General features: G+C 38.2%; 2 protein-coding genes across 4 annotated transcripts in view; one reads left to right on the top strand and one right to left on the bottom strand.

The window, feature by feature from the left end:
• twf1a (twinfilin actin-binding protein 1a) overlaps positions 1–27,992 on the top strand; it is a 606,573-nt gene that overhangs the window by 310,718 nt on the left and 267,863 nt on the right. The window lies entirely within an intron of this gene.
• rfx7b (regulatory factor X7b) overlaps positions 1,617–27,992 on the bottom strand; it is a 30,310-nt gene continuing 3,934 nt past the window's right edge. The window contains exons 1-10 of one of the 3 annotated variants that reach the window (XM_003201602.6): positions 19,004–19,366; positions 14,697–14,730; positions 12,610–12,695; positions 12,218–12,256; positions 9,035–9,157; positions 8,834–8,950; positions 8,646–8,730; positions 8,311–8,518; positions 7,543–7,844; positions 1,617–7,423 (exon numbers count right to left, since the gene is read on the bottom strand). In XM_003201602.6, the coding sequence (XP_003201650.2) occupies positions 3,863–7,423; positions 7,543–7,844; positions 8,311–8,518; positions 8,646–8,730; positions 8,834–8,950; positions 9,035–9,157; positions 12,218–12,256; positions 12,610–12,695; positions 14,697–14,730; positions 19,004–19,104 (4,656 nt within the window). In that variant the 5' untranslated portion in view covers positions 19,105–19,366 and the 3' untranslated portion in view covers positions 1,617–3,862. Of the gene's footprint in view, positions 7,424–7,542; positions 7,845–8,310; positions 8,519–8,645; positions 8,731–8,833; positions 8,951–9,034; positions 9,158–12,217; positions 12,257–12,609; positions 12,696–14,696; positions 14,731–19,003; positions 19,367–27,992 lie in introns of those variants that run through there. The other 2 variants (XM_073942498.1, XM_021470566.3) reach the window with 2 other exon arrangements.

Here is a 27,992-nt window from a genome sequence, read left to right as displayed (position 1 = left end):
ATTCATCAGCCAATAATGAATAAATCCCTGAATCTGTTCAACATCATTTAGGAAATATTTAAAAAAGAGAAAATAATTCAAAGGGTCCGAATAATTCTGACTTCAACTGTATATATAGTAAATTAATCTAGTTTAATTTATATTTAAATAATATAAATAAATATTTATTAATATATACCAAATACAAATTCAATAACATCTATGCTTGTTTTCTATTCTAATGTTTTCAATCCTTTGTGTGTGGCAGAATTATTCGCCCCCTTTGAATTTTTCTTCTTCTTTTTTTTTTTTTTTTAAATATTTCCCAAATGATGTTGAACAGATTGAGGAAATGTTCACAGTATGTCTGATAATATTTGTTCTTCTGGAGAAAGTCTGATTTGTTTTATTTCGGCTTGAATAAAAGCAGTTTTTAATTTTTTAAACACCATTTTAAGGTAAATATTATTAGCCTTTGGAAGCTATATATTTTATTCGATAGTCTACAAAACAAACCATCGTTATACAATGACTTGCCTAATTACCCTAACCTGCCTAGTTACCCTAATTAACCTGGTTAAGCCTTTAAATGTCACTTTAAGGTGTATAGAAGTGTCTTGAAGAATATCTAGTCTAATATTATTTGCTGTCATCATGACACAGAGAAAATACATCAGTTATTAGAGATGAGTTATTAACACTGTTATGATTAGAAATGTGCTGAACAAATCTGCTCTCCGTTAAACAGAAATTAGGGGAAAAATTTACAGGGGGGCGAATAATTCTGACTTCAACTGTATGTATGTATATATATAAGAAATGTACACACGCGCACAATTAAACCCATATTCCATTATTTTTAGCAATGTTTGTCACATTTACATACTATTTTTCATTTAATACATCATTTAGTACATCAAAATAGCTTAAAGGGGCTAATAATATTTACCTAAAAATGGTGTTTAAAAAATTAAAAACTGCTTTTATTCTAGCTGAAATAAAACAAATCAGACTTTCTCCAGAAGAACAAATATTATCAGACATACTGTGAACATTTCCTCAATCTGTTCAACATCATTTGGGAAATAATTAAACAAACAAACAAAAAAAAAAAAGTTAGAAAGGGGGTGAATTATTCTGAATTCCACTGTGTGTGTATATATATATATATATATATATGTGTGTGTGTGTGTGTGTTCTTTTTAATGTAAGCTTTATAAATGCTTTGGGAATACATTTGTCACGCCAATAAAGCAATTATTGAATTAAATTGAGACAGAGAGAAAAGAGAGAGAGACTAAAGGACTGACTTGAAAATTAAGTTCAACTCAATTGGTGGATTAACAGGCTAATTATCAAAACACAAATAAAAAATAAAAAAAGAAAGACACACAAAAAAGACACAATGCTTTCCTGAACTGATGTCTGATCTCAGTTTGTAGTGAAATTATTTCTCCAGGTGGATTTAAATACATGTTATAGTGAAAAACGCTGCTGTTTTCTGGGATCCCATCATGCTTTGCTTTCTGCTGCAGTGTCAGCCACCAGAGGGTGCCAACACACACACACACACACACACACACACACACACACACACACACACACACACACACACACACACACACACACACACACAGTGTTGTTTAAAAAATGTTTATTGGCTTTTAAAACCACTTAAAAAATCTCACCTGCGAGTACTTTCCATTGGAAAAACAAAAAGAAAAGAACGAAACATCGCTGAAACGCTTTTGCAATATTAACAAGCTACTGTCCACATGGAGCAGATAAACAGCACATCAGAGGCTCAAACCTACAGACCACCGCCATCCCTGCGTATCAAAAGAGGACTGGAAATTAAAAAAACAGAATTGATCAGTGCCTTCATAACATAAAAAATATGTACAGCTTTCTTCACATAGGCGTTTTCTCATATATATTTATATTTATATCAAAAAAGAAAGAAACATTCATCAACAGAAACACTTAACTTAGTAAACATCTTAAAATGCATATAGCTTTTGAAGAACTACTTCTCGTCCCGCTCGGATTGGCTAAAGGAGTGTCACAACGAATACTACCATAGATACATGCGCACATACAGTCGATTTCAACACGGTGAAGCATGTCGGCTTGTTTTCAATCTCATAGGTTCATATTTTCTTCTCAGGTACGAGAAGTCGTACAACGCGGATCTCATTGAGATTAGAGCTCATTGCTACACAAGGCAATCGTTTCCTAGCGCGAATAATAATTCCCCATTTATTGTCTTTAGTAACGTGGGCACCAATTGTTTCCTAAAATAACACAAACAAACTTTTTAGTGCAATACGATGAACGTTTGTGTCTGAATGTCAAACCGTTTCCAGTGTCTTCTGCTCCTCTGATTCGTCTCTGCACACAACATCTAGCTAAAAATTCGTTATCTAATTTCTCCATACATCCATGCTATGTTATCCTCTCTCCATGTACACGTCACATCTGCGAACGCAGAACCTAAGAAAAATGGTACATTAGCAAGCTACAGATCCAACAGACAGCGTTTACTTACTAGCACATCACGGAAAGCCAGAAACGGAACAAGCGAAATATCGTGCTGGCGTTTTCTTCAATGTTTTCTTAAGGGCACTCGAATCTACCTACCGTTAGCGTCTCGATAAAATGGAAATCTCATGATGACCACTATGTCCTTTGTACAAATGTCGCACTACCTTGAACTTGTACAACATGCTCCCCCCATCCACCTGTACATCCGCCGTATACACAATTTACACAAATACTACTACTTGCCTAACAAAATGAAAACGAACACTGTGGCGTCCCTAAAAAAATCCCTTTCAGATGGAAACCGCATCTTTTGTTCTTCGACAGCTTCTCTTTGGTATGGAGTTAAGGCCGGAGAAACTACACAGGTTGTTGTTTATATATTTATAGATATATATATATCTAGCCATCACCATACCATTGCGACTATCGGTTTGAAATGATGCGCTAAACAAGGTGCGGAAACCTACAAAGTGGCTTAATCGCAACAAAAACATTGTTTTTTTAAGTGCACCAAGTTTGACCTTTTAAGAAATTCTTGAAGCCTTGTATGAGGTGGAAAATAAGGCCTTAGACTCTGGAAATAAGGCAGACGAGTCTTCGCTTCAGCCCTCTCCGCCCCAAAAAAATTGATAGCAAAGATCTCATCCCTCCCCAATAGTTTGGATTTAACAGTACGAGTATTATGGCCTTAAATAGCTTTTTCCCCGAAATCACTTTGACAAAACAAATGACAGCTGATGTAAATGCGATTCAGCACCAAGTAGCACCTAAAATCTCCGCAGTTCATTGAACTGACTGGTTTAGGATATGTAAATGCGATATTTCAGCTTTGCCGATATTTGGGTACACTCCTACCAAACTCGAAATTCCAAAGATACTTGAAAAGGTGTTTCCTCAGAGTCAATGATTTGTCACTTGGAATATTGCATTTTGTTGAAATACAGGAGCAAAATATGCATGCAGGTCCACTATGATTCTAGTGGAAAAATGTTAAATCAAGCTAAGCTTGTGCACCAGATGATGTACTTGTCTACCAGTTGGAACCCGAAGAAATATTCGACCATCTACCACTACATGGGGAGAAATGACTGGAATGATCTCTGAAATCATACGACAAGAATACAAGTAAAACGACTGTAAAAAATTCAGCCTCAGACTGGCACTTCACACTGGACAGTCCAAAGCGTCCAGATTTTTGCTGAACAGACACGTCATTCAATATTTTAGGATACACAAAACATCGCAATACAAAAAAAAAAAAGAAACATTGAACGGAAACCATAAATATTACCAACAACGACGACAGAAACATCGACAGTAAAAGGATCAGGAATTAATATTATCCCAACATTTCCACTGTTGGCTGGTCTTTATTCTCCAGCCAATCAAAACCAGCAGAGTTCACAGTATCGCTGCAAATCTGCTGAAACAGAGGATCGTTCTTAAGTTCTTCCAGTGTGGCGTCTTCATATTGGTCCTGCTGTTGACTGGGGTCAAACAGCAAGTTGGGGTCCAAAGTGTTCAGGTCGTTAATGCTACTAGTAAGGTCTGAAGTTAAGCGGATATCGCTAGAAAAGTCAGAGGCGACAGCACTGAGTTCTGAAGCCACCTGTCCGACCAGTTGCGAGCTGGGATTGAGGCTGTCCTCCCCCAGAAGATCCTTGACAGTAGTGTTGAAGTCCAGTTGCTCCTGCTGCTCCTGATCCACAACCTGTTGTGAGGTCTGGGACAACAAGTGCTGCTGGGGATCATTTTGTAACTGTTGTTGGTCCGACAACTGCAACTGCTGGTCCTGTAGTTGCAATTGTTGGTCTTGAAGATGCAGCTCTTGCTCCTGCAGTTGTAATTGCTGATCTGGAAGCTGCAGTTGTTGACTCTGGAGTTGCAGCTGTTGCTCCTGCAGTTGCAACTGCTGATCTGGAAGCTGCAGTTGTTGATTCTGGAGTTGCAGCTGTTGATCTTGCAGCTCTAGCTGTGGTTCTTGGAGCTCAAGCTGCTCTTCTGTTGGTTGCAGTCCTGGGCCTGATTGTGCTTGGGTCTCACCACTGGAGTAGGCGACTTGCTCTTCCCCCGTGCTCATGAGGTAACCTGTCTTCTGGAAGTCAAAAGGCGAAGGGCTCGAGTCCAGAGGGAGCTGCTGGTTTTGAGAATTTGGGCCTACAGGAAAGCCTTGTGTTGTTTCCAAGATCTGGGTTAAGTTCATCCGCGCTGTGTAGTTGGCCGGCAGGTTATTTACACCAAGCCCTCGTACTGCATCGTCTCCATCGGTGTCCATTTTGCTGAGGAGCACGGTGGTGATCTTGGCACTATTGCTTTGCTGTGCCTGGTGACTGACGGGCAGCAGTTCAGACTGCATCATGATGTTTAGTGGCACCGATTGACTCCTCTGGGCCAAGCTGCTGGCACTGACCACAGACTGGCTGTTGGACAGAATATTCAGGACCTCAGATGTCAGGGGGCAGTTAAAGGGAGAAACAACAGACCGTGGGGCGGTGGTGACTGTTTGTGCAGTGGTGCCACTAAGGTTGCGCTGGCGAACTGCCGGGCTAACGCTGCGACACCGGAATGTTCCACCTCCAGATGCAGTTGTGCTTCCTGCCCCTTTATTGTCTAATGGAGCTGGGACTGCAAAACTTTCCTGCTTGCTACTAAGGGTGGTTTGCTGTCCTTGTTGCACGGGAGAAACAGTTGCTAGCCTTCCCAAGTTTCCATCCTGATGCCTTGACTGAGACTGGAGGGTTTGGCCTGGAATGGCAAAGGCGTGTGGTTTGCGAAAGTGGTCCTCGACCAGGTCTTGGTAACTGGGCAGAATGCCAATAGTGGAGTTGGTGGAGATAACAGGAGACCCTGCAGTGCTGTTGTACCTGTTGTTAATCCACTCCAGCTTGGCTTTATCTGGGTGGGTGGCCATTGGCCTCTGCATGGGTTTCACTGGACTGCTGGATACAACGCTACCATCATGATAGCCAGTTATACTGGAGTTGATAGGGGTAAATGCAAATGGATTGCGACATTCAATGGGGCTTGGAGGAACGCTGCTGCTGCAGTTTGACAGTGGAGTGCTGATAGGTGTATGGCGCCCACCTAAGATGCTGTCCACTGGTGTAACAGTTGCCATTCGGGAACAAGGGCTTTCTCTGGTCAAGCTATGACCCCCTGGTAGAATTTCGGAGGTAGGAGTTGGAGTAGGAGTAGGTGTTGGTGTAGGTGTCGGAGTTGGTGTGTGGACTGGCGTGGTGCTACTGTGAGAGGAATGATAGAACTGTGTATTTGTCTGATGGGGTGACAGAATCGCTCCTTGGCCAACTGTGGCTTGACCTTGTATGGATATATCCACACAATTTAGGTAGGACTGCAAGCTGCTATTCAACTTCATCTGTTCCTCCATCTGTACAAGCTCTTCAACAATACTATCCTGGGTCATATCATCATCATTGAAGGGGAAATAGTCAATGCTAGCTTGGGATCCTGCAAAATCAACAATGTCCTGCTGAAGGGTGAGCTGACTGGAGGTCTCAGATGCTTGGGTCATCATTGGCAATGGGTTAGCTGCAATCTGCTTGTGTTCTGCTTGAATCTGTTGCGAGTAGTCCTGCAGTGAGCTCTTCAGCTCGCTTACCGCAGATACCTCCTGAGAAACGGCACTGCTTATTTGTTGGTGGCTTGGGATTTGCTGGAGTAAAACTGTGCTATTACCAGAAGCCATTTCGTCCGAGCTAATATCAGCAACGTCATTCTCCATCTGCGTAGTGCTCTGAGCATTAACAGTCTGAGAGGTGTCCAGAACTCCAATGGGAGTGTCAGAGAGAGCCAAGATTTGAGTCGGAAGAGAGCTACTATGTTTAAGTGTGACTTTGCATGGAGCGCTCTCTGGTCTTGCCGGGGTGCCAGGTCTCTGGATCCTTTTAGCTGCTATTACAAGACCAGGCTTGGCATTACTGCTAACATCCAATGGCTGCTGGGAAATGAATACTCTTTTAACTGGGATTGTATGGGTTTCCAAAACAGATGCAGAGCGTTTTCGAGGGCTTTTTGAACCAAGCACAGCATCTTTAGAAGTGCTTGCAGTTGCCACCGCACAAATGGATGACAATTCGGCGTCTACATTCTGGCTAGTAACAGTTAAATACAAAGTACTTTCCTGTTGATCGTTGTTGTTATTATTGCTGCTTGGGGCAAGAGCCCCCATGATTGTACTTGAAGGGGCTGTAGAGTCACTCTTGGCCCTTGTCACTCTCTCAGGCACAGGGGACGCCTTAATAAGAAGAGAAGGTTCACTGGAAGCCCTGAATTTAGTGGCTCTTTCGTTCTTTAGTCCTGTACTTGCCCCTGATGCAGTGCTTTGTTTATCAGCAGCGGTAGCCGAGTCATTCACAGCTTCAAATGTTACTTTCACCTCACTGGTAGCGGTGGGTGCTGATATGGTTGGGTTTGAAGAAAGACGCCCAGCTTTCCCAAGTCCAGATGACATGACAGACGCCCCATTCTGAGCTTGGTTAGATTCTTCCAGGGAGGCTGTACTACTGATTCCGGTTGAGGCAGGTCGTAACGGGGTAGTAGTACTACTGCTATTAGGTGCAAGTGATATTGCAGTCATCTTGACCACATTTACAGAACTTACATGGGACGTGGGCATCACTGTCTTAATTGGGCTGTTGGTGATGAGGAGTGTTGGGGGCGAACGGAGTGCAATGGCGCTTGTGGCAGAAGGTTTAGGTAAAATCTGGGCATATCGGTGTCTGGCCAACCGGTCACCAACTGGGCTGGCAGGGATATTCTGGGGTGTTTTCGGGGACTGCTTAACAGGTTGTGTCACGACCTGGAAGTTAACGGGAACAACTTTTCCTTCCGCTGCTCCAACAGGACTTGGGGAGGTCATCAGTTGACGGTTTCTCTGAACCTACAAAACAAAACACTAGTTCAAACAATTGTCCATTCATCAAGGTTAAATTTGAAGCAGTACATTTAGTATATTATATTACATATTAAAGCAGGGTTTTCAAACCAGAATCTCCTTACCGTGATAGGACTCGGAACAGCAGCGACAACAATTCCTATGGTTGGTTGAGGGGACAGCAGTGCAGGACTTGAAGAAGTCAAGCTGGATCCAGGTACAGGTGTACCCGCCTCTGCCCTTCTGGCCTGGGCATCCATGGGCAATGGAGAAGTGAGTTTCTGCTCCTGCTGTTTCTTCTGGATCTTCCGCTGCAGCTGCTGTTTGGCGTCGACAGAAGGTGAAGGAAGGGTCTTCACTTGGGGCTGGAATGAGTTGGCTTCAGCAGTTGGCACAAAAGCAGAAGCTGGCGTTGGGGTTTTCATACCTGTCATTATTTATCAAACATATTAAAAAAAAATTAACATAGACTTCGGAAAAATCTGTTGTTCAGTCTAATCGTACATAAAGTAGGTCAAGGGTGCCCAATTCTACTCCTGAAGGTCCGACACCATTCAAATTTGTACTTTGCCTACTTATAAGCCTAGAACTTACTATTGAGAGCTTGATAACTATCTTAAAGGGTGCAGTATGCAGGATTGACAAAATATTGAACAGGTTTTTTCACCCGGTCACTCATCTGACCACTCGACGAACTCGCAGGTTGCCAGATTGATGACACAAATAGGAGCAAGCATTGCTGACGATTGAGCCTTACTGTAAGCTGCTCAACTAAAGCTTACATTTGTAATATTTGTATTTGTTTTATGCTGTGTGTATTTAGGACAGGAGCAAATCTGTGCTCCAGCAATAGGTTTGGGCACCCCTGATGTAGGTAATTTTTTTACACTTGCCTGTTGGGGTTCCAGTCATAACAGTAAGAGCTGCCATGGACTTAGTGCCTATATAATGACTGTTGAGAAGAAAGCGTGCCAGTTCCTCCACACTGTCAAACTGGCGGCTCAAAACCTTCTGAGCCCATTCGCAAACCAGACCGCAGGCTGCAGAGCGCATCTCATCCTCCGCACTAGGAGACTGTCCTGCCGACTCCAACAATTCACACTAAAGAAGTGCAAAGAGATAAGACGGGGATCTTCTTATCAATAATGCATAGTGTACAAATGTAATAACGACACTGAGAACTGATAGAAATCTCTTGTTTTTGATTCAGCAGGAGCAGAACACTGACCCCATCCCCTGATTTGTGTAAGTCCAGGTTAGGGAGCGACGGCATGTGCACAAATGCTTTTTTCCTCAGCCCACTGTAGCAGTATGTGATGCATTGTAAAGGATAAAAACACATCTTATGACATTTGAACAATGCATACAAACATTTGCATATGTAAATGTGTCAGAATTGACCACAGAAAAGGATATTTTGATTTCCCCCTCATGCCCAAACGCCGTGCCTTCATATTCGGAAAAACGTTTTTCATGATCTTTCCAAAATCAGCTGCGCTTAAAGGATGGTAACCCAGATTGTCGCAATAACTCCTGCAACACAGCATGAAAACAACCGATGAGTACAAGCAACTCAATTTCTGCCGTTGTGTTTCAGAGCCGTGTCCAAGCACTCACTTGTATTCATCGTACACCTCTTGTTTTGGCAGTGAGGTTTCCGGGTGCTCTTCCAGATGATTTCGGATCCAGTTAAACGCGTACATTTGTTGAGTCCGACTGGACGACATGGAATTCTGGTCACTATTTGGAAAGCAGAGAAAAAAAAAGGCCTGAACTTGTGATGTTGGTGCACCAGACAATGGGCCTCATTCATGAAACATGAGCAGAGCGAAGATTTCTCTAAATTGTTCGTAAAGCTGTTCTGATGTTAATTTTCGGTTCTCAAGAAAGTGTTCGTATTGTTTTAAATGTAAGTTGTTAAATAAGCAAATTTGCACCTGATGCCGACCACATGCAAATCTGTGTAAATGGATTTCATTAAGCTGAGGTTGGATAACTGCAAATTTGGATAATGCCGTCTAAAAGTACAGTTCTTGTATCGAACAGTATGTGTGTCGTATAGTACGTGGATCGAACAGTACTTGTATCGTATAGTACTTGTATCAAACAGTACTTGTACGATGACTGTACAACAAAGGAGATTACTTGCAGTATCTAGTAATATTCTTCATAAGACACTAGTAATTCATTTATTAGCAACATAATTCCCACCAAAAGCATACTCGGGCACCACCTGCTGGATATTTATAGAAGATGCATCAGTGGACACCTTATTAAATGTTTATTTTGTAATGCATGTATATTATTAGCGGAAAATCGTTCCTTATTTACGAATGACTGGAATTCATTAACATAAGCGTATCAAATTTGAATGAGTAAATTAGCGCAAAATCGTTCCTTAATTACAATCGACTGGAATTCATTAGCATAAATTTTTCAAATTTGAATTAGTAAATTAGTATGAAGTCGTTATTGAATGTTTAATGTTAGGCAAATTACTTTTGACTACATTTATGATATACATATATATTGGAACCTTGTCTTGGAAAGCAGTCAAGTATATTCCACTGCGTTCCTGCACACGTAACTTATGTAGTTGTAATCTATATGTGCGAATTATGCTAATGTGAAAGAGAGTGCACTCATGCCTTATTTCCGAAATTAGTATGAAGTCGTTATTGTATGTTTATTGTTAGGCATATAACTTTTGACTACATTTATGATATATATATATTGGAACCTTATCTTGGAAAGGAGTCAAGTATATTCCACTGCGTTCCTGGTTACAAAACTTACGTAGTTGTAATTTATATGTGCGAATTATCTAATGTGAAAGAGTGCGCACTCATGCCTTATTTCCGAATTACAGGAATTCATTAACATTAATGTTTAACTGTCAAATTTGTTAACGAATTTATGAATCTTGAGAAGAGATTTTAGTAAGATCTGTATTACGAATCTATTTACTATTTAGCAATTTATAGGCGGGGCTTATTCTAATGTAAATGAGCCTGAAGTCACATCTTATTTACGAATGACTCAGATTTATTCATTAGCATAAACGTTTTCAAATCTGAATTAGCAAAGTTTCAAATCTAAATTAGTGTATTAGCACACAATCGTGCCTTGTTTACTAATGACTGGAATTCAATCATGAGTAAACGTTTGAGTATCAAATTTATTTAATTAGGGAAGTATCAAATCTGAATCATTGAATTAGAATGCAATCCTACCTTATTTACGAGTGACTGAAATTCATTCATTAGCATAAACGTTTAAATTAACGTGCAAGCTTGCCTTATTTAGGAATGACTAGAATTCATTCATTAGCATAAATGTTAAGGTATTAAAACTGAATTAGCGTGCAATCATGCCTTATTTTCGAATGACTGGGATTCATCTATTAGCAAAAATGTTTAAGTATCAAAAATGAATTAGCGAAGTATAAAAATCTGAATTAGTGAATTAGCACGCAATCGTACCTCATCTACAAATGAGTGGAATTTACTTATTAGCATAAACAATTAAGTATCAAATCTGAATCAGTGCAAATTTGGCTTATTTACATATGACTAGAATTCATTCATTTGCATAAATGTATTAAATTTTAATTAGTAAATTAGCGTGCAATCGTTCCTTATTTACGAATGATGGAAACTCATTTATTAGCATAAACATTTAATTATGAAATCTGAATTACTGAATTAACGTGCAATCGTTCCTTGTTTACGAATGACTGGAATTCGTTCATTAGCATAAACGTATCAAATCTAAATCAGTAAATTAGCGTGAAATCGTTCCTTATTTACAAACAACTGGAATTCATTAACATAAACATATCAAATTTTAATTAGTAAATTAGCACAAAATCGTTCCTTATTTACAATCGACTGGAATTCATTAGCATAAACTTTTCAAACTTGAATTAGTAAATTAGCGTGAAGTCGTTCCTTATTTACGAATGACTGGAAGTAATTAGCATAAATGTATCAAACTTGAATTAGTAAATTCGCGTGAAATCGTTCCTCATTTACGAATGACTGCAATTCATCAGCATAAACAAATCAAATTTGAATTTGTAAACTAACGTGAAATCGTTCCTTATTTACGAATGACTAGAATTTATTAGCATAAACGTATGAAATTTAAATTAGTATATTAGCGTGAAATCGTTCCTTGTTTACGAATGACTGGAATTCATTAGCATAAATAAATTAAATTTGAATTAGTAAACTAGTGTGAAATCGTTCCACATTTACGAATGACTGGAATTCATTAGCAGTAATGTATCAAATTTAAATTAGTTAATTGGTGTGAAATCATTCCTTATTTACGAACGACTTGAATTCATTAACATAAACGTATCAAATTTGAATGAGTAAATTAGCGTGAAATCATTCCTTATTTACGAACGACTTGAATTCATTAGCATGTTACAGTATATTAGCGTGAAATCGTTCCTTGTTTACGAATGACTGGAATTCATTAGCAGTAATGTATCAAATTTAAATTAGTTAATTGGTGTGAAATCATTCCTGATTTACGAACGACTTGAATTCATTAACATAAACGTATCAAATTTGAATGAGTAAAATAGCGTGAAATCGATTCCCATTTACGAATGAGTTAATAGTAAAATCTGATGTTTGCGAATTGATTTACAGAGTTTCCGGTTGGATCTGTATCACGCAGAACTGCTTCCCACACATTTCCGTATGTTTCATGAATGAGGCCCACTGTGTGTACGTTTCTTAGTCCTGTATAAGTGTTTTCCCGTTAATATAGTTAAAGTTGTAGTACCATAATGCAGGACTTGCAGAGCCCCTCTGATTCTCAGTTCTATTGGACATCATGTTGGGGAAGAGGGGTTGACATGATGGACAGATAAGGGGAAACAAATGATGAAACATAAGAAGCCTGGTACTGCAATGTCATAATTTACACAAAAAATCTATGCAAATGGTGAAATGATTAGCTCAACGCCACAATAAACGCAAGAAAAATCAGCAGATATTCATGTTTCACTGAACGCAAACATGAGTGGGTCATAAACATCAGACATATATATGCTGTGAGTGCGTTTGATATCGCAAAAGCACAGAATCATGACTTGTGATGTATTCAAATCATAAAAGGAGGGGAGGGGGATATGGAAATTAATAATTAGCATATATTTAGAAACTGATTTGTACCTTTTGTCATTGCCACCACTGGGACCAGAAGGCAACTTAAGGTAGAGGTAGAGCTTTTCGATATCTGTAAACTTCTCCACATCTTGCTGTATGCAGGAACAACACAAATATATTTGGAGTCATAAGTTTAGCATTAAACAATACAGTAATGCAGAGGTAATAAATACAGTAAATGTGTTAAACATCAGGTATATACAGTGCATCCGGAATAGTATTGATAGCACTTCACCCTTTTCCACATTTGTATATGTTACAACCTTATTCCAAAATGGATTAAACTGATTGAATTTATAAATATACATTATAAGTGCACTGTATTGTGATTAATTGTAAATAGTGTACTTAATATTTGCATGCATTATTAATATGGTGTTTTCAATATTGATTGTGTAACATATTGAGTTATTTTACCCATACAAGACTGTTCCTGAAGAATAATTACAGCATTTCAAGCATTTTGTACAGTAGACATGTATAATTGTGTGTAAAACGTGTAACAGAAAGACAAGATTTGGTTTTTAATTCTACAAATGATCAACATTTCTGTTGCAACTTTAGAATTTACAACTTTTTATGCAAATAAAAATATGAAAATGCATAATCTGGGTATTATGAAGCAAAGTAAAGTCAATGCATATTACACAATTAACCCATTTTAAATGAAAATAAAATGCAAAATAAAAAAGATGCAACCTGCTACCTACTTTTCCATGAAACTTCATGTTTTATTATGATGAATATTTCTTATGAATAAAAAACATGATTTTTTGGCAGTAATTTTTATTTACAGCTCAAAATTAATATAACTAAATAAATTAAATTCTGATTATGCACAATAACATTCAAAAGAAGTAAAATATGACACTTTATTTTATTCAATATTTTTTTTATTTAATGAATCAATTTACCTTAAATTAAATTAATCAGTAATTTTACCTTTAAAAAACTCAAAATATTATGTATTTTTAAACTAATTTTGTTATAAAAATAATCAGAAAATGAAATTGATTTTGTTTTAATATGTCTCAATTTCAAACCTAAATGCCATGATAAAAGTCTGCATTACAGCAGATCTGCTCATGTGCTGTCTTCTGAGTGCCCTCAGCAGAAATGCACACCAACTCTGCTCTCCTCTGGTTGCCATGTAAACCCTGACAGTAAACACGCTGACACTTAGCACCGGATCCGCCCACCAGGCATTCCCATTGGCTGGAGAGAATGAATTCCTCTCACTGCGCCTTATTCTATTGGACTGTGTGTTGCTAGGAGAAACGGCACTCATGAATGGGGAGAGGATCAACAGCCAATAAAATAGACAAGAAGAGCTTATAAACGCATCTGCTTACTGCTGCCGATATCAGTCCCTCTGCTTTATTAATCAATGCAGTTACTGATGATACAATATCACATCTGATGGAGCCCTCATCAAGTCTGATTGGCTGTACAGCAGCAACAGGTGCTTTAACTGTGCGTTTCATTCATTCATTTTCCTTCGGCTTAGTCCCTTATTCATCAGGGGTTGCTGCAGCGGAATGAACCGCCACTATTCCAAGATGTTTTACACAGCGGATGCCCTTCCAGCTGCAACCCAATACTGGGAAACACCCATGCACTCACTCAAGAACACACACATACGCACACACATGCACACAACGACCAATTTAGTTGATCAGTTCCCCTATAGCGCATGTGTTTGGACTGTGGGGGAAACCGGAGCACCCGGAGGAAACCCACGCCAACACAGGGAGAACATGCAAACTCCACACAGAAACACACACTGACCCAGCCGGGACTCGAACTAGCGACCTTCTTGCTGTGAGGAAACGGTCATGATCAGTCATGAAGTCATTAAATGAATGTAGATATCTTTCATGTAGCGTGTTTTGTTTGTATTAAAAAGCTCTATAATAAAACACCAATAATCAGTGAACAGTTGCATGCACCTATAGATAATATATATAATTCTTCCATTTATTAGAACTGTATGCTCATCAAGCAACACTGCAACTTTAATATTCAGTGCATCTGCATTATAAACAAGCACACCGTCTGCTAAAGAAAACATAATGAAGAGATGAGAAGCTCACCAATATACTCTCCACTTTTGATTGTACAGATTTGCTGTAAAGAAGAAGAACAGACTTTATTAGGGGTTTGAGGAACAGCATTGAATTCATGCATGCAATCACAGAGAACCCATGGCTAATGACATCAGAAATCAGACATCATGCTATTAGCACATTAGAAATCAGACATGCCAATGCAATGACATCGGAAATCAGACATACTATTAGCACATCAGAAGTCAAACATGCTAAATCAGACATACTAAAGCAATGACACCAGCTATCAGACATGCTAAATCAGACATGCTAATGCAATGACATCAGATTCAGACCAACAAATGTAATGACATCTGAAATTAGACAGGCTAAATCAGACATGCAATTAGCACATCAGAAATCAGACATGATATTAGCACAATGGAAATCAGACATGTTCAATCAGACATGATATTCGCACATCAGAAATTAAACATGCTAAATCAGACATGCTATTAGCACATCAGAAATCCGACATGCTATTAGCACATTAGAAATCAGACATGTTCAATCAGACATGATATTCGCACATCAGAAATTAAACATGCTAAATCAGACATGCTATTAGCACATCAGAAATCAGACATGCTATTAGCACATCAGAAATCAGACATGTAAATCAGACATGATATTCGCACATCAGAAATTATTCATGCTAAATCAGACATGCTATCAGCACATCAGAAATCAGACATGCTATTAGCACATCAGAAATCAGACATGCTAAATCAGACATGATATTCGCACATCAGAAATTAAACATGCTAAATCAGACATGCTAATGCATGACATCAGATTCAGACTGGCAAATGTAATGACATCTGAAATTAGACATGCTAAATCAGACATGCTATTAGTACATCAGAAATCAGACGTGCTATTAGTACATCAGAAATCAGACATGCAATTAGCAAATCAGAAATCAGACATGCTATTAGCACATCAGAAATCAGACATGTTAAATCAGACATGATATTCGCATATCAGAAATTAAACATGCTAAATCAGACATGCTAATGCAATGACATCAGATTCAGACTGGCAAATGTAATGACATCTGAAATTAAACATGCTAAATCAGCCAAGCTATTAGCACATGCTATTAGTACATCGGAAATCAGACATGCTAAATCAGACAAGATTTTCACACATCAGAAATTAAACATGCTAAATCAGACATTCTGTTGGCACACCAGAAATCAGACATGCTGATGCAATGACATCAGAAATCAGACATTCTATTAGCACATCTGAAATCAGACATGCTATTAGCACATTAGAAATCAGGCATTTTACATCAGGCATGTTAAATCAGACATTCTATTAGCACATCAAAATCAGACAGGCTAAATCAGGCATGCTAATGCAATAACATCAGATTCAGACATGCTTATGAAATGACAGAATCAGACACTACTGCATAAACATCAGAAATCAGACGCTAAAAGCACATTATAAATCAGACACACTAAATAACAAAGAAATCAGACAAGCTAAATCAGACATCCTAATGCAATGACATTAGAAATCACACATGCAACAGCAATGACATCAGAAATCAAACATGCTATTATATTAGCACATCAGAAATTAAACACGGTAAATCAGACATGCTAATGCAATGGCATCAGATTCAGACATGCTAATGCAATGACATCATAACATCATCAACAATGTCTGACATATGATTTCAAATGCATGCCAAAACAGATGTCAGTCAGTATATGTGATTGTGTCAAATTTGTAATTTTTTGTATTCAGATGTCTGATTTCACTGCATGAGGGAGATGTGTGATTGCACTAAATGGCGAGTCTGATTTTAGTGTATAGAGGATGTCTGATTTCATTCCATGATTTGGCTGCATGCGATATTTAACTTCAGATAGTTTTGTCTGATGTCATTGCTGTTTGGTTTATTGTATGGAGTTTCTAATGTCATTACAGCAACTGAAAATCAAATCAGACAATCAACAGATATTAGAAATTAGACATGTGCTGAAATCATATCACATGCATCTGTAAGCAGATATGTCATGCATTCACATATTAAAATAAGAGCAATAAAACACCATCGCCATGTGGTGAAATTATAAACTAGATTTAATCACATGCACTAAAATCATGATTGGAAATCAAATATGCCATGCAATAATAGAAAATCAGACATCATCTGCATTCAGTGAAATCACGTATCTACTGGAACTGAAATCAGACATAACACCTAATTATACAATGAAAATATACAATCTATGGAGTGAAATCAGACATCCCTTATGCACTGAAATCAATCAATGAATTTAACTTCACGTATTGTTTATCAGACAAAAAATCAGACATCCAGAACTTGATCAAATTAGAAATCAGATGCACTGAAATCAAAACACATGCTTCTGAAATCAGACATTGCAGCAATAATTTTAGCAACATAAATATCAGACATAATCACATGCACTGAAATCTCATATCCTGTGCATATTTAAAAGTCAGACAGTCAATATGCATTTGAAATCAGACAGTTTGTACAAAATCAGACATCATTCATTGAAATCATACATCTCAAATCATATTATCAGACATCAGACAAATCAGACATGATTTGTTGCATGAATCAAAGACAAATGCCATGCAGTAAAATCACCCTCCAACACAAAAAAAAAAAAAATGAAACGAAGGATGAAGTCAGACATTCATAACACATTTAAAATCAGACATGCCACATGATAAAATCAGAAATCATCCCCTTGGAATCACTGACCATCACGCATCCAAATTCAATTAAAATCAGACAGAGTTACATACAAATCATGCAACATGCATTTGAAAACAGAGTCAGAAAATCCATCCAATAAAATAATAAGCATTACATCCAATGCAACGCTACCAGAAAATAGAAACGCATGCAATGAAATCATACATCACTTTTTTTAAAAATCACGCAACTTATAAAAAATAAATACATTTTCAAATAAAAAATCATGCCATGCAAAACATCAATGACATAAAAACACAGAAATCATCTCCATGCAACCAAATCATGCATCCAAATACTAGTTAAAAAATCATAAAATGAATTAGAAATCATGCAATAGAAGTAAACATATCTTTATGATTTATGCAGTTGTTTTGTACTCATACAGAATTTTAAAAAGCACTGAAATCAGATATTGTATACTGACAACAAATGCCATGCAATGATATCAAACATCAATGCAATGACAAGAAAAATCAGACATACCATGAAATCATGCAAATTATATTAGGATCATGCCATGAATTAAAAACATGCAATAAAATTAAACAATAACAATCATGCATCTAATGCAGAAATCAAACATGCATTGAAATCAGAGATGCCATGCAGTGCATTGCAGTGCAATGGTTTCATACATCAGACATCAAATGAAATCATGGAAATGATATTAAAATCATGCAATGATTTAGAAATCATTCAATAAAAGCAAACACATGAAAAAGAATCAAGCATCTAAACAGAAATCAAACATTTACTGTAATCAGATATCCCATGCTAACAATTAATGCAATGACATCAGAAAATCAGACATGCAATAAAATCATGCATGAAACTAGCAATTAGAATGACATGACAGAATTCATGCACTCAAATCAGATGTAATGCAAACAACAGATGCATCACAGTAATAATGCATCCGATGCAGTGCTGTTACAAATCAGACCCAGGCCTGCACTCCAGCTGACATCATACACGCAGAGTAAACAATCACACGGCATGCACGTAAATCACACGGTCCAGGAGCAGTGTGTGTGCAACCGAAGTCAAACATGAAATTAACGATCAGAATGCACATGCAGTGACATCATGAAGGCCATGCACTGAAATCTGACGTCATGCAAACAACGAATGCATCACAGAAATCATGCAGCGCTGTTAGACATCAGACCCTGGCCTGCAGTCTAGCTTACATCAGACATGTAGAGTAAACAATCACACACACCGCGTGCACGCAAACCATTCCGGTGTGTGCAACCGAAATCAGACATAGAAATTAGCAATCAGCATGCACATGCAGTGACATCACAAAAGCCATGCACCGAAATCAGACGTCATACAAACAACAAATACATCACAGAAACCATGCAGCGCTGTTAGAAATCAGACCCAGGCCTGCTGACATCAGACATGCAGAGTAAACAATCACACACACACACACACACACACACACACACACACACACACACACCCCAAGCACGCAAATCACACGGTACCTGCTAGTGTTTGTGTATGTGTGTGTTTTGAGATCGGACTATCGTACCAGATGGAATTCTTGATCTTGTTGTACTGCAGCGCCGTGGCCTCGGGGCTCTGCAGGGACGCACCGGGAGCACCGGGCGGTTGTTGTTGATCATCGGCCATCACGGTGAGGAGGAGGAGGAGGAGCGGATGAGGAAGAGCGGCTCGGTTTCAGCCTGTAGGCCTCATCTGAGCGCATAACGCCCGCGGACGAGCACAGACGAGCCCTTACCGGGAGTGCGGACCGAGCAGACCGGCCCCGGAGCTCGGGCGCGGTCGCATAAACGGCGGCGGGCGAGATCACGGCGGAAAAACACGGAGATTCTCGGTGCCGCGGACAGAAACAGCAGCAGCCGCCACGGACCGAGCTGCAGGCGGGATCTGCGCATGCGCACGGGAGGCGCGTGCGTGAGTGCGCGCGACTGACTGTGTGTACTGTAACTGTGTGTACTGAAAATAACACTCGGAGAATAAATTAATCAATCCAAAACGTTTAATTAAATGTATAATTCTGTAACAGGATAAACAATACGTGAATAATCGGCGGTTCATTCTGCTGTGGTGACCCCTGATAAATAAGGGACTAAGCCGAAGGAAAATAATTGAATTTTAAATTGGTGTTTTTATATGATATACAGTACATAAATACCATATAACATTAATCTCTGGAAAAAATGTATTACAGTCAAAAGCAATACTGAAGGACTTCATCTGAAACGAGTATTGGTATACTATAGTTAGCCGCCAAATGTGGTATTACCATGGTACAATTTGGGAAGTTATTAGTGTTTTGGTTGTACTTTTCTTCTTGGATGTGTTTCTCCACACTCTCAGAAAAAAAGGTACACGGTGGTACAAATAATGTTCCTTGAGGGCCAGTTTTGTACCTTTGTAAAAGTTGTACCTTATATAGTAGAGAAAAGACCTCTTATGATACTGTTCTGTAGCTTTTATGGTACAATTCAAATGAAGGTACAGAACTGTTCTCATGAAAAGGTACCCTCTCAGAAATAAAGGTACAGGAGCTGTCACTGGGGCGGTACCTTTTCAAACGGTACATATTAGTAACTGAAGGGTCCATAATGGTGCTTCAGAGGTACATTTGGGTACTAATATGTATCTTTAGAAAAGGTACTGCTCCAGTGACAAGGGTTTGCACCTTCTTTGGTACAACATTGTACCATTTTTTCTGAGAATGCATCAGGTGTATGGTACAAACACAGTACTATTAAATGTTAATCAAAGGCGGCAACACCAAAGGCTCCAAAAATACAAACTTATTAAATTAAAAAGGCTGACACAGAGCTGTAACATTTCGAGCCACCCGGATCTTCATTGTAACGTGGCTCGAAACATTACACGCTCTGTGTCAGCCTTTTTAATTTAATACATTTAGCCTCAGCTAAATGTATCATTTAGCGACAGCACTACCTACTGCACCACTGCGTCGCCCAGATTAATATTAAAGTAAACAAGTGAATAAAAGACTGTAAATATGATATGGTTGTTAGACTCTTGCACTTGTTTGTGTTGTCACCATGCTTGTATTTATATAGTCCTACTGATTTGTGTGCAACATTTGTACATTTATAACCCCCTCAGTGGAATTTGGGGCTCGTGAGTCACTGCCATTGTTATTCGAGGGGTCGCCGGCTGAAAAGTTCAGGAACCCCTGCTCTAGTTGAAACGATACACGTAAAAACTATAATAAAATAAACGTATTCAACTTTTAAACTGGCGACACAGTGGCGCAGTAGAAACAAGAACAGCAAAAAGGTCGCTGGTTCGAGTGCCGGCTGGGTCAGTTGGTGTTTCTGTGTGGAGTTTGCATGTTCTCCCCGTGCTGGTGTAGGTTTCCTCCGGGTGCTCCAGTTTCCCCCACAGTCCAAACACATGCGCTGTAGGGGAATTGAGTAGGCTAAATTGGCCATAATGTATGTGTGAATGAGTGTGTGTGTGGATGTTTCCCAGTGATGGGTTGTGGCTGGAAGGGCATCCGCTGCTTAAAAACCTGCTGGATAAGTAGGCGGTTCATTCCGCTGTGGCGACCCCGGTTTAATAAAGGGACTAAGCCGACAGGAAAGTGAATGAATGAACTTTTAAAACAAAGTTGGCGGTTCATTCTGCTGTGGCGACCCCAGATTAATAAAAGGACTAAGCCGAAAAGAAAATTAATGAATGAACTTTTAAACAAATGTTAATGTTAATGACCAACTAAACTTCTCTGACCACATTTCTAGAACTGCTCGATCGTGCAGATTCGCACTCTATAACATCAGAAAGGTTCGACCCTTCCTATCTGAACATGCAGCTCAACTCCTTGTTCAAGCTCTTGTTCTCTCCAAACTGGATTACTGTAACTCTCTACTAGCCGGGCTCCCAGCTAACTCTATCAAACCTCTTCAGCTGCTCCAGAACGCAGCAGCACGAGTGGTCTTTAATCAACCTAAACGAGCACATGTCACTCCGCTGCTCATCCGTTTGCACTGGCTGCCAGTTGCTGCTCGCATCAAATTCAAAGCTCTGATGTTTGCTTACAAAGTGACTTCTGGCCTTGCTCCTTCTTATCTGCTCTCGCTTCTGCAGATCTATGTGCCCTCCAGAAACTTGCGTTCTGTGAATGAACGTCGCCTCGTGGTTCCATCCCAAAGAGGGAAGAAATCACTTTTGCGAACGCTCACGCTCAATCTGCCCAGTTGGTGGAATGAACTCCCTAACTGCATCAGAACAGCAGAGTCACTCGCTGTCTTCAAGAAACGACTAAAAACTCAACTATTTAGTCTCCACTGCACTTCCTAATCTGCAATTGCCTCTCTGAATATCACACTAACTGTACAAAAAAAAAAAAAAAAATACTACTACTACTAATACTTATCTTCTTAGACTTTACAGACCTGAAACTTGCCTATAGCACTTATTCATTGTTGCTCTTAGTTGTGTAAATTGCTTCCTTGTCCTCATTTGTAAGTCGCTTTGGATAAAAGCGTCTGCTAAATGACTAAATGTAAAATGTTAATGTACACTCTCAGAAATACAGGTACACGTGCTGTCACTAGGGTGGCACCTTTTCAAAAGGTACACATTTGATTATAAAATGTCCATATTAATACCTCAAGGGCACATATTAGTACATAAAAAGTACAAAAGTGTTCCTCTTTCAATGTTTAGGTACTAATATATACTTTTAAGGTACCAATATGGGAACTTCAAGTACAAATGTGCTCCTTTTGAAAAGGCACCACCCCAGTGACAGCTCACGTACCTTTATTTCAGACAGTGTAAGGAAGATAAACCATATTGGTGAATAGAATTAATAAAAAAAACTTGCTAAATCTTTTTGTTTAATAAAAAAGACCCGTTTAAAATGATTTAATATTATATTGCAGTGAATTTAAGACATTTAAGGCCTAAAAACAAGACTTTTTAAGACCCCACCGACACCCTGTTATAAAATAACACATTAATGTGTATGCTTTTGATTTAATTATTATTCTCGCCAGTCATACAGTCACATTTACTTCAGCATATGGCAACAGATGCTGACAGAACCAAATGCTAAAATGAATATTTTCTTCTTCAAACATGCCAGCGGAGCTATTTAAACCTCAAGCTTGAAGCTAAATTCACAAAATAAAGAATAAAATAACTCAACAGCGCCCTCTGCTGCTGACACACAGTATAAACACAGTCCTCTTGTCCAGTGATTCTCAAAGTGGGGGTCGCTTGGTGATTTCCAAAATTCAAATAAATCTTATTAAACTGTTAGAATTACCATATTTTACCATAACCCACAGAAGAAGGTTAATAGTTGCATTAAAGAAACAACAACATGCAAATTAAATCAGCCATCAGCCTTTAATTTTTATATTAAAATGTAATCAAATTAATAATTGACCATAAAAATCATGATCTGGTTAATAGACTGTTGCAGTTTTGTGTTGTCAATATGCTCATGTTTATATTTGCCTATAGTTTTGTCTGCAACGTTTATATATTTACAGAATAACCACCTTGAGAAATGGAGGTCGCGAGTCACTGACATTGTTATTTTGGGGGCCGCTTTTGGGCTGAAAAGTTTGGGAACCCCTGCTCTTGTCTGGTGAGTTCATTGGATCTACAGCGCCCTCTGCTGGTGACTTACACAATGTAAACAGTTCTCAGTCTTGTAGTGCTATTATCAGCTCTATCGCTGGACCTACACAGCACAGCAGATTATAGTTGTGTGCTGTTGCCCTCTGCTGGTCAGATACTATATCACAACATCTGAAATTGTATTGTTTGACCTCTATTTGTTTTATTCATTCATTATTATTTTTTAAAACATGTGTTTTTGTCAACTTTGTTGTGAATCACTTAGAAAAAACTACTTTTAAAGGCGCCATATAACATTTATGTTTTATTATTAAAATTATTATCTGTGTTAAAACACTGTATATGTTGCAAATTGCCTTTTGGAAACTATTAAATTCACTAAAACTGATATGGATACAAACATATACATACTAATACATACAAATAATTAAATACAAAGGCAAAATATACAAATATGAAAATAAAAGCAATTCAAACACAACTCATCCTAAATAAGTCAGTATCAAGGAGCTTCTCCGACAGATGTTGTTTCTATCAGAAAGGCTCCTTGATTTTTGACCTAATGAATTCATTAAATCTAAATATAGAGTGAAACAGAAAAATATTAATATACACTCACCGGCCACTTTATTAGGTACACCTTACTAGTACTGTGTTGGACCCCTTTTGCCTTCAGGACTGCCCTAATCCTTGCTGGCAGAGATTCAACAAGCTACTGGAAATATTCCTCAGAGATTTTGCTCCATATTGTCATGATAGCATCACACAGTTGCTGCAGATTTGTCGGCTGCACATCCATGATGCCAATCTCCCGTTCCACCACATCCCAAAGCTGCTCTATTGGATTGAGCTCTGGTGACTGTGGAGGCCATTTGAGTACAGTGAACTCATCGTCATGTTCAAGAAACCAGTCTGAGATGATTGAGCTTTATGACATGCTGCGTTATCCTGCTGGAAGTAGCCATCAGAAGATGGAGACACTGTGCTCATAAAGGGATGGACATGGTCAGCAGCAATACTCAGGTAGGCTGTGGCGTTGATGCTCAATTGGTACTAATGGAGCCAAAGAAAATCCCCCCCACACCATTACACCACCACCACCAGCCTGAACCGCTGATACAAGGCAGGATGATCCATGCTTTCATGTTGTTGAGGCCAAATTGTGAGCCGAGCATCCGAATGTGTCAGCAGAAATGGAGACTCATCAGAGCAGCAACGTTTCTCCAATCTTCTGTTGTCCAGTTTTGGTGAGTCTGTGTGAATTGTAGCCTCAGTTTCCTGTTCTTAGCTGACAGGAGCGGCACCCGGTGTGGTCTTCTGCTGCTGTAGCCCATCCGCCTCAAGGTTGGACGTGTTGTGTGTTCAGAGATGCTCTTCTGCAGAGCTCGGTTGTATCGAGTGCTTATTTGAGTTACTGTCGCCTTTCTATCAGCTGGAACCAGTCTGGCCATTCTCCTCTGGCCTCTGACCTCATCAACAAGGCATTTGCGCCCACAGAACTGCCGCTCACTGGATATTTCCTCTTTGTCGGAGCATTCTCTGTAAACCCTAGAGATGGTTGTGCGTGAAAATCCCAGTAGATCAGCAGTTTCTGAAATACTCAGAGCAGCCCGTCTGGCAGCAACAACCATGCCACGATCAAAGTCTCTTAAATCCCCAAACTGCATCCCGATCATCAGCAATACTGCAGAAGACCTACTGGAACCAGCATAGACCAAGATTGTCATAGAAATCAGTCAAGTTTGGTGCAGGAGAAGTCATGGTTTGGGGTTTATTCAGGATGGGGGCGTGCAAGAGATCAGCAACATCAACAGCCTGAGGTATCAAGACATCTGTGCTGCCCATTACATTACAAACCACAGGAGAGGGGCAATTCTCCAGCAGGATAGCGCTCCTGCTCATACTTCAGCCTCCACATCAAAGCTCCTGAAAGCAAAGAGTGCTCCAGGATTGGCCAGCCCAGTCATCAGACATAAACATTATTGAGCTGATGAAGGAGGAGGTGTTGAAGATAACCACACAGAGACTCTTGATGAACTCTGGGATCCTGCTGAAGGCTTTCTTCTTCATTCCAGATGACTTTATTAATCAGTGATGTGAGTCATGTCAGAGATGTATGGATGCAGTCCTCCAAGCTCATGATGGAGTCAGACACAATCTTCATTCTGTCTCCACTGCAGCAGGACTTTATCTTCTATACTGGACATTATTTCAGTTCAGTGATGAGACTTTCGTCTGAGCAGAGTCAGACCGCACTGTCCTCATCAAATCAGTCAACATCAAGACATGATCAGATTTATTGAGCTCAAATCAGCAAAATCTAGAGGCCTTCACCTTTCATAGAGACACTTCTGACACCAAATCATTAACTAGAAGTCCAGATATTACTTGTTATTCCTAAAACTTAGATAGTCGACAAGACTTTTATCAGGTAGTGTATAATTTTATAGTGTAAAAGTGTATAGTGCATAAGTGTAATTTCTTAATGGTTAAACGTTGGTTAAACAATAAAAACACTGAATTTATATTTATAAAAAAGGTTAGTGTTCCATTTGGGACAAAATTAAACTGTGTATAGTGTATAAATGTACAAGTGTATAGTGTGTAATTTTGCATGCAACTATTATTTTTTAAAGATACCTTGTGTTATTACTCAAAACTGATTCATTAAAGGGGTTAAATCTTGTAAAAGTGGGTTTAATCTCAGAGACTCAAATGTCTCCTTATGTGTAGAGTGCTCCACATTACAGATGAAGCATTTAGAGCTGAGTAAATAAGTGTGGAGTCTTTGATCCGACAGACGGAGAGCTGAACGAGGCTCATTAGCGTCTCTCAAACGCAGCAGTCGTTAGCAAGAATAACAGAGAGACTGACGCTCGCATGCGGACCATTGTTCTCCGTAATGGACGCGTCTGTAACGGCCCAGTTAGTGCCCTCAGTAGCCACCGTCTGTAGGCGCAGTAAAAGCAGACCAGACTTTAGACGAAGAACCACGTCTCTAATCATAAACGCAGACCAGACTGAGCTCAAGAAAAGCATCAAGAAGAGCACAGCGTCTGCACACCAAACCTGGAGAGAATTAGTTACATGTTTTAGTAAAAAGTTGAGTTTTTGTGCAAATGTTTGAGATTTTTCATTATTTTTAATGCATAAGGAAAATAATGATTTGAGTTTTGAGATCATTTTAATATGTTTGACGTGCTGAAAATGTGATTTTTTTTTTTATTATAAAGTTATTTACTTTCCTGTTTTGACCCTCATTGTTTGTGTTTATTAGTTTAATTGATGTGCCGATAAATGCATGCAAACCTTGAGCTAAAAGAGCATACAAAAATACTGCTAAATTATCATTTTTTGATAATCACCAGGTGATTAAAAAAGTACAATATTTTTTAGTTTTTCATCAGCTTAATATTTTGCCATTTATTGGTTAATTTGACATGCTGGAAATGTTTTTTTTTATTGTTATTTTGGACTGGAAAGTTGATTTCTTTAAATTTTTATTACTCTTTTAATGTTTCTTCGTTCATTCAAAAATGCATGCAAAAAAATAAGTATTTTTTGGATTATAAAGATATTTTCTTTCCTGTTTTGACCCTCATTGTTTGTGTTTATTAGTTTATTTGATGTGCTGATAAATGCATGCAAACCTTGAGCTAAAAGAGCATACAAAAATACTGCCTAAATTATCATTTGTTTTATTAAAAAGGTGATTAAAATAGGACAATATTTATTAGTTTTTCATCATTTTAATATTTATGCCATTTATTGGTTAATTTGACATGCTGGAAATGTTTTTTTTATTATTATTTTGGACTGGAAAGTTGATTTCTTTTCATTTTTACCCTTGTTTTCAGGTTTATTTGTTCATTTTATGTGCTAAAACTGCACAGGAATAGGAAGGTTTAACAGGAAGGTGAAAAAACTGTAATATATATTAATTATTTTTGGTTTTACTAGTTCATTTGAAAACTATTTTTTTTTTATTTCTTTGGACTGAAAAGTTAATTTCTTTACATTTTTATCACTCTTTTATTGTTTATTCGTTCATTAAAAAATGCATGCAAAAAAAATTGTAGTTTTTAGGTTTATTTGATGTGCTAAAAATGCACAGGAATAGGAGGGTTAAATAGGAAGGTGACAAAATTTGTGTAATAAATAATCATTTTGTTTATCATTTATTTTTATTTTGGTTTTGTTAGTTCATTTGACATGCTAAAAACTAAATTTGTGATTTTTTTGGACTGAAAAGTTAATTTCTTAAAACTTTTATCCCTCTTTTACTGCTTATCAGTTAATTGGATTCCCTCTTTTAATGTTTTAATTTTTATTCATTCATTTGATGTGCTGAGAAATGCATGCCGTAATGCATGTCATAAAGGTGATTAAAATAGTATAATATTTATTAGTTTTTTTTCATCATTTTAATATTTTTGCTTTTATTAGATCATCATGCTAAAAAAACTATTAACAATTAAATTTTTATTCCTCTTATAATCTTTTATTGCATAGTGCATGTGAAGTGCTGAAAAAATGTGCGTACAAAACATTGTACAATTTTTTTGACTGAAGTGTACCCTCATTTTTGTGTTTATTAGTTCATTTATTGTGCTGAAAATGCACTCAAAAACATCTAAAAACAATCATTGTGTCTTGTATTTTTACCAGAAAGGTAATTACAAATAGTATAATAGCTTAAAATGCATGCAAAAAATTATTAGTTTAAAATGTGTCATTTTTTGAAGAGGAAAAATTATTCAAAATAGAGCAATATTTTAAGTCACAAATCATTTAAAGTGATTTTTTATTTAATGCAGAGTGTATAAAATGTGCAGCACTAACATTATAATGTGTGAAAAAAAATCTGTCTCAAATCGGACATTTCTAGCACAGCAAATCCAATATCTTACTGTAAAATT

Source organism: Danio rerio, chromosome 25, assembly GCF_049306965.1.
Source record: "Danio rerio strain Tuebingen ecotype United States chromosome 25, GRCz12tu, whole genome shotgun sequence".
Taxonomy (NCBI): domain Eukaryota; kingdom Metazoa; phylum Chordata; class Actinopteri; order Cypriniformes; family Danionidae; genus Danio; species Danio rerio.
This window is presented reverse-complemented; position numbering and strand designations above follow the sequence as displayed.